Source organism: Callorhinus ursinus, unplaced genomic scaffold (genome assembly GCF_003265705.2).
Source record: "Callorhinus ursinus isolate GAN/ISIS: 27379988/994484 unplaced genomic scaffold, GSC_fseal_2.0 scaffold41, whole genome shotgun sequence".
In the NCBI taxonomy this organism is placed as follows: domain Eukaryota; kingdom Metazoa; phylum Chordata; class Mammalia; order Carnivora; family Otariidae; genus Callorhinus; species Callorhinus ursinus.
Window position 1 is genome coordinate 101528 of NW_027397103.1, and position 10779 is coordinate 112306.

The following is a 10779-nucleotide window of genomic DNA, read 5'->3' on the forward strand; positions in this document are numbered from 1 at the left end:
TCTTTCCCTCAACATTGTGAGTCAACTAGGTCAACGTGCGTGCCCTCTGCTTAGATTTTCCATGTTGTGTAGCATTCATGCAGTGTATACACACAATTTGTTTATCTAGTATTTTACTGATGGATGTTATTTTTAGTTGTTGGCTCTTAAAAAAACTGCTCTAAAAGGTGTATCTTTTGGTATGTGTAGGACTATACTTCTGTAGGGGATATATACAGACCTGGGTGTGGAGCCTCCTGGGTTGTAGAGAACGTGCATCTCCAAACCTGTAACATTGTTTTTATTCCTTTTTCCAAAGTGTTGTACCAGCAGAATATGAGATTTCCCATTGTTCTGCATCTTCATGAACAGTGGTATAAAAGCTGTGTTAATTTTGTCAATCCAGGGGTGCCTGGCTGGCTCAGTCAGTAGTGTGACTCTTGATCTCAGAGTTGTGAGTTCAAGCCCCGTGTTGGGTGTAGAGATTACTTAAAAATAAAACTTTAAAAATTTTTTTGTCAATCCAATGGGTTTGTGGTGGTATCTCAGTTTCAATATGCATCCCTCTGATTATAATATGGTTGTGTGCTTTTCTGTGTTTATTAGCCATTTAGATTTCCTCTTTTGTGAAGTGCCTGTTGGAGTGTTTACCCATTTTTCCATTAGGTTCTATATTTTATTAGTATTATTCTTCAAAGGAGTTTTAAAAATGTTTTGAACACTAGTCCTTTGTTGACTGTGTTAAAACATCCTTTAACATTCTGTAGCGTGTCTTTTCCTTCTTAGGTGTCTTGAAATAAGTTTTTTTTTTTTTAATTTATATTTTTAGAGAGAGCGTGTGAGTGCAGGAGGTGGGGCAAAGGGGGAGGGAGAGGAAGAGGGAAAAAATCCCAAGCAGACTCTGCCCTGAGCAAAGAGCCTGACTCGGGGCTCCATCTCACGACCCAGGAGATCACGACCTGAGCCACCCAGGAGATCACGACCTGAGCCGAAACTAAGAGTCAGATGCTCAACTGACTGAGCCCCTGAAATAAGTTTGTGTTTTTTTTTTTTAAGATTTGATTTATGTATTTGACACAGAGAGAGACAAGAGAGGGAGCACAAGCAGGGGAAATGGGAGAGGGAGAAGCAGGCCTCCTGCTGAGCAGGGAGCCTGATGCGGGGCTCGATCCTGGGACCCTGGGATCATGACCTGAGCCGAAGGCAGACGCTTAACGATTGAGCCACCCAGGCGCCCTGAAATAAGCTTTTTAAATGCGGTCACATTTATCAACCTTTACCTCATGGTTTGTGTTCCTTGTGTCTTAAGAAACCTCCCCTCGGGAGTCTGCTTCTCCCTCTGACCCTCCCCCCTCTCATGTGCTCGCTTTCTCTCTCATTCTCTCTCTCAAATAAATAAAATCTTAAAAAAAGAAAAAGAAACCTCCCCTCCTCTAGACCATTATGTTTTATTTTGAAATAATCATAGATTCACAAAATAGTTGCAAAAATAGTAGAGGTCCCCTGTGCCCTTTCCCCCAACGATAACTTCTAACAAACTGTAGTACAATATCAAGATGAGGACGCTGATTTTGGCACAATCACAGACCTTATTCAGATGTCACGACTTTATATGCATGTGTGTGTGTGTAGTTCTATGCGGTCGTATCCACATGTAGGTTCCCGTTCCTGTCATACCACAGTGAAGACAGACCTCCCGCATCACCACAGACATCTCCCTTATGCTGCCCCTTGAGAGTCACACCCTGTGCCCTGGCCACCATGAATCTGTTTTCCAGCTCTGCAATTTTGTCCTTTCAAGAATGTTATACAAATGGAATCATACAGCACGTGACCTTTTGACACTGCCTTTTTTGTAATACCCCTCCAAGTTGTTCAGTGACCAGGGGCCTCGATAGGGGCCCCCAAGGCCTTCGTAGGACTGTGCCCTCACCAGAAACCCCCACATCCATATTTGGGAAAGAGTCCTTAATTTTCCCTGCTAGAAGGTAGGAAGTATCTCTTTAAGGAACAGAGCAGGGCGCCTGGGTGGCTCAGTTGTTAAGCGTCTGCCTTCAGCTCGGGTCATGATCCCAGGGCCCTGGGATCGAGTTCCGCGGCCTGCTTCTCTCTCCCACTCCCCCTGCTTGTGTTTCTGCTCTTACTATCTCTCTGTCAAATAAATAAAATCTTTGGAAAAAAAAAAAGGAACAGGGCAGAGTTGTTTAGTTTTGTCAGGTAGTTTTGTTAATTATCTCTAGAATTTGCCTTTTTCATTTTTTAAAAAACATTTTCCCCTTGTTTCAAAGGTTATGTTCTCTGTGTAAAATATAGAAAAGCATCCAAAATGAAAAATAGTCATTATCCCAACTTTTAGAAGTACCAACAGAGTGTTTTGCTTCCTTAAAAGGGGAAATATATAAATATTGCTTTTGGACAACTTTTTTTAATTAAAAAAAATTTTCAGTAATCTCTAGCCCAACATAGGGTTCAAATTCATGACTGAGCCAGCCAGACACCCCACTTTTGGACAACTTTTTAATTTAACACAGCATGAACATTTCTCCAGAATTAAAAAAAACCAAAACATTCCATTTCCTTCTAATTCACTGCATAACATCCCAAATTCAAACAGCCTCCTAGTGTCGGACATCCAGGTTATCAGTTTCTCCTACTGTAAATAATGCTGTGAGAAACATCTTTGTCCCAATCCGATTGTTATTTCCCACCAGGAGGCAGCATGGCACATTCACAAGGCCCCTGGAAGGCCTTCCTGGTAGGCCACAAAAGCATCTGAGTCTTGGTCTAAAAGCAGAGGGACACTGTTGAAGAAGGTAGGAGATGTTCATTTCAGGTGTGTGTTTGTAAAAGATCTCTGACTGCAGGAAGGAGAAGAAAGTGAGGTGGATGGGTGACTTCAGACAGAAGTCCGTGGTAGCCATGAAAGATGGGGCAGAGGGAGCAAAGCAGATGGACTTGGAGGTTCTGGAGCTCAAAGTCGCAGGATTCAGGGCCCCTAGGCTTATGGCTCCTGTAGCTGGCAGGATGGATGGGGGTGCCATTCACTTATCTGAGAATACTGCAGAAGAGCCAGGTTGTTGCTGTTGTTTTTTTTAATGAAAGAAAGCTTTAGTTTAGTAGGACAGATCATTTGATAGTCTTGGGCTGAGTTGGAGTTGCCTTTGAGATGCATATCAAAGTGGGGATATCAGGGGTGGTGGATATAGAAATCTGGACTAGAGATACAGATCCAGGACGTACTGATGTGGAGATGATGCTGGAAGCTGTAGGCCTGGCTCACATCATGTAGGAAGGGCCTGTGTGGTAAAGAAAAGCCTGGGCCTAAAAGCTGGCACTCCTTGGGTTACAACTGGCAAAGGTCAGTGACTGCAAAAGTGCCCAAAGAACCTCATTTGTACTGTCAACCCAGATGGAACAAAAAATATGTTAACTGTAAGCCTATTACATAATGTATATGTTAACTAGAGAATTAGAAAACAGGAAATCAATAGAGAAAAATCAACAAAACCAAAAGATGGTTCTTTAGAAGATCAGTAAAAGCAATAAGCCTCTAGCCAGGCTAAGCCAAAAAGAGAGGATACAAATCACTAATATCAGAAATGAAGAGGGGACATCACTACAGGTCCCATGAACATCAAAATCAAAATGACAGTAAACGAATATTATGACCACCTCCTTGCCCACAAATTGATAACCTAGAGGAAATGGACCGACTCCTTGAAATACATAACCTGTCAAAATTTACATAAGAAGAAACAATCTGCACAGGCCCATATCTACTTACGAAATTCAATTAATAATTAATAACCTTCCAAAAATAAAGCACCAGGCTGGCCCAGATGGATTCACTGGTGAATTCTACCAAACATTTAGGGAAGAACGTATATCAATTCCCCCTAGGTTTTTTCAGAAGATAAATGCAAAACCCATTCTATGAGGCCAGCATTACCCTAAAGCCAAACCTAGACAAAGACATTACCAGAGAAGAAAACTACACATCAATCTCTCTCATGAACATAAATGCAAAAATCCTCAACAAAATACTGGCAAATTGAATCCAATAGTATATAAAAAGAATTATATACCACAAGTTCGATTTATCCCAGGTTTGCAAGACTGGTTCAACATTCAAAAATCAATTATTGTAATCCATCACATCTACAATCTAAAAAAGAAAAATCACATCGTATCAATAGATGCAGAAAAAACATGTGAAAAAATCCAATACCCATTCATAATAAAAACTCTTAGCAAACTAGGAAGAGAGGGGAACTTCTTCAACTTGATTAAAAAAAAATCTACAAAATCTTACAGCTAATATCGTACATAATGGTGAGAAACTCAAAGCTTTCCCACTAAGGTCAGGTACAAAGCAAAGATGTCCCCTTTCACCATTCCTTTTCAACACAGAAGTTCTAGCTAATGCGACAAGAAAAGGAAGTAAAAGATACAGATCAGGAAGGAAGAAATAAAACCGTCTTTGTTCACAGATGACATGATCAGCTTTATGTAGAAAATCTGAAAGAATTAACCAAAAAACCCCTGAAACCAATAAGCAATTATAGCAAGGTTATAGGATAGAAAGTTAATGTGTAAATGTTAATCATTTCCTATACACCAGCAATGAAGTGGTGGAATTTGAAATTAAAAACACAATACCAATTACATTAGCACCCCAAAAAAAAAACAAAAACACTGTAGGTATAAATCTAAAAAAAAAAAAATGTATAAGAGCTATATGAAGAAAACTACAAAATTCTGATGAATTTTTACAAAGATATATTCTATGTTCATGGACAGGAAGATTGTTAAAATGTTGGTTCTTCCCAACTTGATCTATAGATTCAATGCAATCCCAGTCAAAATCCCAGCCACTTGGGGGAGCCTGGGCTGGCTCAGTCAGTAGAGCACGCAACTTTTGATCTTGGGGTTGCAAGTTCGAGTCCCACATTGGGAGGAGAAATTACTTAAAAAATCTTTAAAAAAAAAAAATCCAAGTTATTTTGTGGATATCAACAAACTGATTCTAAAGTTCATGTGGAGAGGCAAAAGACCCAGAAGAGCCAATACAATATTGAAGGAAACGAACAAATGATAATACCCAACTTCAAGACTTACAATAAAGCAACAGTAATCAAGACGGTGGTATTGACTATAGAAGTTTGTGGTACTGGCCAAAGAATAAACAGATCAATGGAACAGATTAAGGAGCCCAGAAATACACTGACATAAATATAGTCAACTGATCCTTGACAAAGGAGCCAAGGCGATATGATGAAGCAAGTCATTTTTTTTTTTAGGTTTTTATTTATTTATTTATTTGACAGAGAGAGACACAGCAAGAGAGGGAACACAAGCAGGGGGAGTAGAAGAGGGAGAAGCAGGCTTCCCGCCGAGCAGGGAGCCCGATGCAGGGCTCGATCCCAGGACCCTGGGATCACGACCTGAGCTGAAGGCAGATGCTTAACGACTGAGCCACCCAGGCACCCCGAAGCAAGTAATCTTTTAAACAAATGGTGCTGGAACAACTGGACAGCAACATGCCCCAAAAAATGAATAAAGACACAGACTGATACCCTTCACAAAAATTAACTCAAGGTATATGCTGAACGAGCACAAAGAGTGAAAATACAGAAAATAAGAATTACTTTATATTACTATAAGCTACAGCACCATCTGTTCTAAAGGAACTGAATTTCATAGAATCTGTGAAGAATGATCTAAAAATCACCAATTTTATAGGGAATGGAAAAAGGTGCTAAAGAAAAAAGAAAAAGGTGCTTAAAAACAACAAAGGCAATATACGTACATAATCATGGCATGAACTATAAATGAGAGAAGACGACTCTGGGCCATACTAGAAGCAGTAAGGCAATGGAAGCTCTAAACTTAGAAACTATCATTTTGGCCAAGTTTAGAGAGGAAACATTTAAATGAATTAGGCAGAGAACCAGCATCACAAAAAAAGGCTTCAAAAATAAGAAATTGAAAGAAATAAGAAATATTCAGTAAATATTTACGTGCCTATTTACCAGGCATTCTGTCCACATCAAACCTATAGTGGACCTCAGACAGTCTATGATTCCTAATAATTCCCTGTGGTTTCCTTAAAAGAGGATCCAGTGGAAATTAGAGGGGAAACAACACCACTTCCACAGGAAAAATACTCATTTTTCTTGTGAGCAGTCGTAGGAGATGTGGATTCAGTTAGTAAAGATCTTTCATTCTATAGCGCCCACTCTGCAACAATTACTAAAAGCAATAATAACAAAGCCGTGAAGCCATGCCGTCACACCAGAACTTTATTTCACAATAAATGAACGTCTGAAACGGGAAGCAAATACAAGCAAGCATAATGAAAGTGGTGCTCAGGGGACCATAGCCAAAGAAATTCAAGACAAGAAAACGAAAAACATTAAGGATGCAGTTTGCTGCTCCATTTGTTTTTATAGCACAATGGATGTGGAAGGCAATGCAGCCCTTACGCTCAGGATTTTTTTTAATAAACTCGGGGTTTTTAATAACCTGGCACACAGCCCTATAATTAGCTGTAATTTACTGAGACAGGCAATCTTAAATACAATATAATGAAAACTGAAACCTCAGAGGAAGAATCTGAAAAAAAAAACAAGTCATAAAAATATGATTATTGCTGCAGGGAACTTGTACTCCTTGCAGAGATTACTCTAGAAGTGTGTCATGTTGATAGAACAGTGGGAAGAGGCAGTTCTGGCCAATCTGGTTGAGTGTGATCTACTTCCTTGAGGCTCAGTGCCCCTTCCTCTGCACACACACATCCCACAAGGCTGCATATTGCCAAGACCTTCCCAAGACACAAGAGGTCCAAAGTGTCATGCCCGAAGGTTAGCCACCCAGTTGGCCTTTTGAGGCTCCCTTCTGGGGCTCAGTCACATACACATTGGGATCAGCCCACACAGGGCACTCTATGGAAGTTCTACCAAATGTTTCCTGAAGGAGGAAAGACCCACTTCTTGCTACCTTTCCAGAAAGCATCTATGGAGCACATCAGACTGTCTCAGAATACATAGCTTTTTTTCTTCCAGAAAACAAGTTGTGATCCTTCTGGGATCGCTAAATTAATAAACCCTGAAATACTGCACCAAGACTTACAAGTTTGCTCTTAACCAAATAATGAAATTTAAATAAGCAAGTTTAAGAACTGAGAAACTTCCCTCATCTCTCCAGCGGGAGTCTTCACTGGCAGTGGACAATTTGCTTGAGGCAACAGGAAACCATATATCCTGTCATGGGACACACCCCACAGCTCCTAGCGTGGTTGCAGAGTCTGACTCTCTAAGTCTAGGGACTGCGTGACAGTACTGACAGTGTGTGACTCTAAGAGCCCCATCCTTGGATACGAAAGGCAGGAAAGGGCCTCCTGCTGGGTGCTGCCTCTCTACAACCCCTTAGTCCGGTGAGGCCCTTGCTCTGGGTAACTGTGGACCCGAACACTCGAACAGAACACGGTACAACTGTCTGGCACCTGCGTATCACAGGCCTCAGCGTCCCTGCTCTCTGTGCTTACGGTCTGAATGAAGTCAGTTCCAAGCAATTCTGGGATGTCCATAGGGCTGAGGAAAGAAAGAAAACACAAACCTGATCAGATCAGCCAATCTCTGGAGCACTGGGAATTAATCCCAACTTAAGTAAGAGCTGAAAGCAGAGTATAAATCAATGGCTTTTTCATTTACAAGTGACAAAGCTTTGACCCTAAGCCATAACTGAAACACTTTATTACCTTTTTTTTAAAAGATTTTATTCATTTATTTGAGATAGAGAACAGGAGCAGGGGGAAAGGGAGAGGGAGTAGACTTCCCACCGAGCAGGGAACCTGATGCAGGGCTTGATCCCAGCACCCTGGGATCATGGCCTGAGCCGAAGGCAGACGCTTAACCGACTGAGCCACCCAGTCGCCCCTATTACCTTTTTTAATAACGTTTTCACTTGTGCTCTGTGAAAGCCTGATCCTAGGGCACTCACTGATCTCTGGTCAAGTGAGTTGAGAACATGCTGTTCCCTGCACCCCGAGAGCCCCAGCCGGCCAGGACAAAATGGTTCTGCAGCCAGCGTAGCACCCGCTCCACCTGCCTAGTCAGCTTCCCAGAGTTCTCTGCCTACAAAGGAGCCAGCCTCCTGGTCTTGCAGCGCTTTAGAGCGCCCGGGGGGGGGGGGGGGGGGGGGGGGGGGGGGCCCCGGAACCGCAACAGAGGCGACAGGCCTGCTGGCCGTCCCTCGGTTCCCAGTGCTCTGCTACCAGCTCCCGGGGAGCGGCGTGCTGGCCTTGGCTTGTGTGTGCGCCCTGTGCTGTCCTGCACAGGGCTGACTCATGTACTTCGAGGGACAGGGAAAGAGAAGGAGGAGAGAGGATCGCAGAGCGGGGAGGGGGCAGGCAGAGGTGCTGAGAGGAAGGGAAACCGGGCCCCTGTTCAGCTGGGCTCTGCTGTCTACACAGCGGGGACCTAGCACCACTGCTCCTTCACCTTCCACCCACGGCACCGGAGCTCTTAGATGGCTCCTGGCCCCAGTGGGGGCCACACAGCCCACAGCTCAGCATTCAGGACCAGAGCAAGATCACCTCAAGCCCAAAGAAAGACTGGACCAGCCATGTGTCAAGGTTCCCTACTGGCCGAGAAGGGGTGAAACCGAGGAGGAGCGAGGAAGAACCGGAGCCAAGCACAGGGCTACGAACAGGCCTGGGACAGCAGGGGCCAGGCCGGTGGCAGCTCAGCAGCAGGGCCCATCCCCTGCAGACTCCCTACCTTGGGCCGGTAGCCCCGCTCAGCCATGGTCTTCGCCTCCTGCCGTAGCAGGGTGTCGGTGAGCCGCTCTGCCTGCCTTGCCGCCTCTTCTTCCTCCTCCTGCTGCTGGTCCTCCTCCCATGCCTGCAGCTGGTGCTCTGCAACCTGGCCACCAAGAGCACAGTCACCTAGGACAGTGCCCCCAGGGCAGAGCCCTGCCTCGGATCATGAGGGAAAGCCCGTGGGCCTCTGCCAGCTGGAGAAGCCCAGCTAAGCCACCGTGACGGCAAGTGCCAGAAGAAGGAAGGACATTTATGAGCTTGGAAAGGCTGTGTGTGTAACACACAGCTCATAAAAAGCTCCGGTGTGCCCACGTGCTTGGAAGATTATTCTCTGCTCCCTGTCAGGTCCTGAACTCAATAAACTGTGTCCCAGCGAGCCAGAGGCTTGCAGATACAGACAGGAAAGAGAGAGGCTGGCCAGGCCTGACAGCCTTGCTCCCACACAGAGGACCTGGAGTGAAGCTGGGACTAATCAGGAGGGTCGGGGTTTCAGCTGGAAAGGAAAAGGGGTGCACTGAGCTCACTGACGTGGGCTTCTCGGACAAGGTCCTAGTGCCAGGCTGTGAAAATAAGTCAAGGGTCTTGGCATCTGGTGCCACAGTGGGGCGGGGGCCACACTGAGGCCTGCTACCTGCGGCTCGCATCCCCCTGGCTGAGGCTGCCTCCCCCCAACACCCCCCCGCCGCCGGCTGAGCCCACCTGGGCCTCCAGCTCCTGTTTCCTGGCCGATTTCAGTTCTTCACTCTTCTCTTTCTCACGACGAGCTGACTCTCTTGCTTCCTCAAGATTCTGAATAAGCTGCTCCCTGTGTCTCAGGGACTCCTCTTGTGCCCGTCGGTTTTGTTCAAGCTTTTCTTGTATTTGTTGTTGTCTCCCTGTCAGAACCTACCCGCAGTGGGAAGGCAAAGGGCAGATTTCAGTGTGACGCTAACAGGTACCTGTTCTGTAAGCCGTGGGCAGGCCATAGCTGCCCCGAGACCCAGCCTTGTCCTCAGTCTCAGGCCTGAATACACCAGGTGAAGGCAAGTCCAGATCACAGGACTGACCCACACAGTGTCAGCCCCGCTTCCCACCCGTCCCCAGCACACACAAAATGCACACACTGCGCAGTAGGGAGAGACAGCTGGGCACCGACAAGGTCAGAGGAGGGGATGGAGCTCCCTCCCCAGGGCAGAAACACAGCAACAAGGTTCTGAGTCTCACTCCCCATCAGTTCTAGAAAAAGAAACCACAAGCCACGCAGATGACCAGAGATAAGAGTCTGGGTCCTCCCCCCAGCCTTTTGGATTTACATTTACTGCTTAGAGTGGCAGAAACTTTCTGGGTTTGAGACCTGGCCACAGCACAGGATTACGTCCAAAGCATGGTCAGGCCTCAAGAACTAGGAACGGTGGGAAGCCACCTGCCACACCCAACAATTATGCTCCCTGGAGGGGACACATAAGTGGCCACAACGAGGAGGAACATTTTTAATAGGGAAAATCAACACGTGCTGCAGAGTATCGGTACTCACAAAAGTGAGACAGCACCAGTGGGAACCTGACTTCCCATGGATTCGAAAAGGACATGCACAAAATAGAATTTCCATTTTAAACCACTTTAACTTTCAATACATGGATAACAAAGGCTTTTTCCTAGATTTCTTTTAAAAAAAAATTTTTATTAAGGAATGTCTACCCACAATGTGGGGCTCAAACTCACGACCCCGAGATTAAGAGGCACATGCTCCACCAACTGAGCCAGCCAGGAGCCCCTAAAAGATTTCCTTCTAAATGGGGTATGCCTTTTGTATACTACTTAAATCCTGACAAAGAAAACAGTTATGTTCCTCCAAGAATCCACTTCTGGTTATATACCTCAGAGGAAAAAAATCCTAAATATAGAAAATGGAGGGGCGCCTGGGTGGCTCAGTTGGTTAAGCGACTGCCTTCAGCTCAGGTCATGATCCTGGAGTCCTAGGATCGAGTCCCGCATCGGGC

General features: G+C 45.0%; 1 protein-coding gene across 3 annotated transcripts in view; it reads right to left on the minus strand.

Moving 5' to 3' along the window:
- Nucleotides 1-6263: 6263 nt before the first annotated feature.
- TCHP (trichoplein keratin filament binding) overlaps nt 6264-10779 on the minus strand; it is a 14648-nt gene continuing 10132 nt past the window's right edge. Inside the window, exons 11-14 of one of the 3 annotated variants that reach the window (XR_003211658.2) lie at nt 9500-9685; nt 8760-8903; nt 7484-7571; nt 6264-6594 (exon numbers count right to left, since the gene is read on the minus strand). Coding sequence is in view for 2 of the 3 variants with exons in the window: in XM_025889371.2 (XP_025745156.1) it covers nt 7539-7571; nt 8760-8903; nt 9500-9685 (363 nt within the window). In the remaining variant the exon portion in view is untranslated. Of the gene's footprint in view, nt 7572-8759; nt 8904-9499; nt 9686-10779 lie in introns of all 3 variants that reach the window. The other 2 variants (XM_025889371.2, XM_025889370.2) reach the window with 2 other exon arrangements.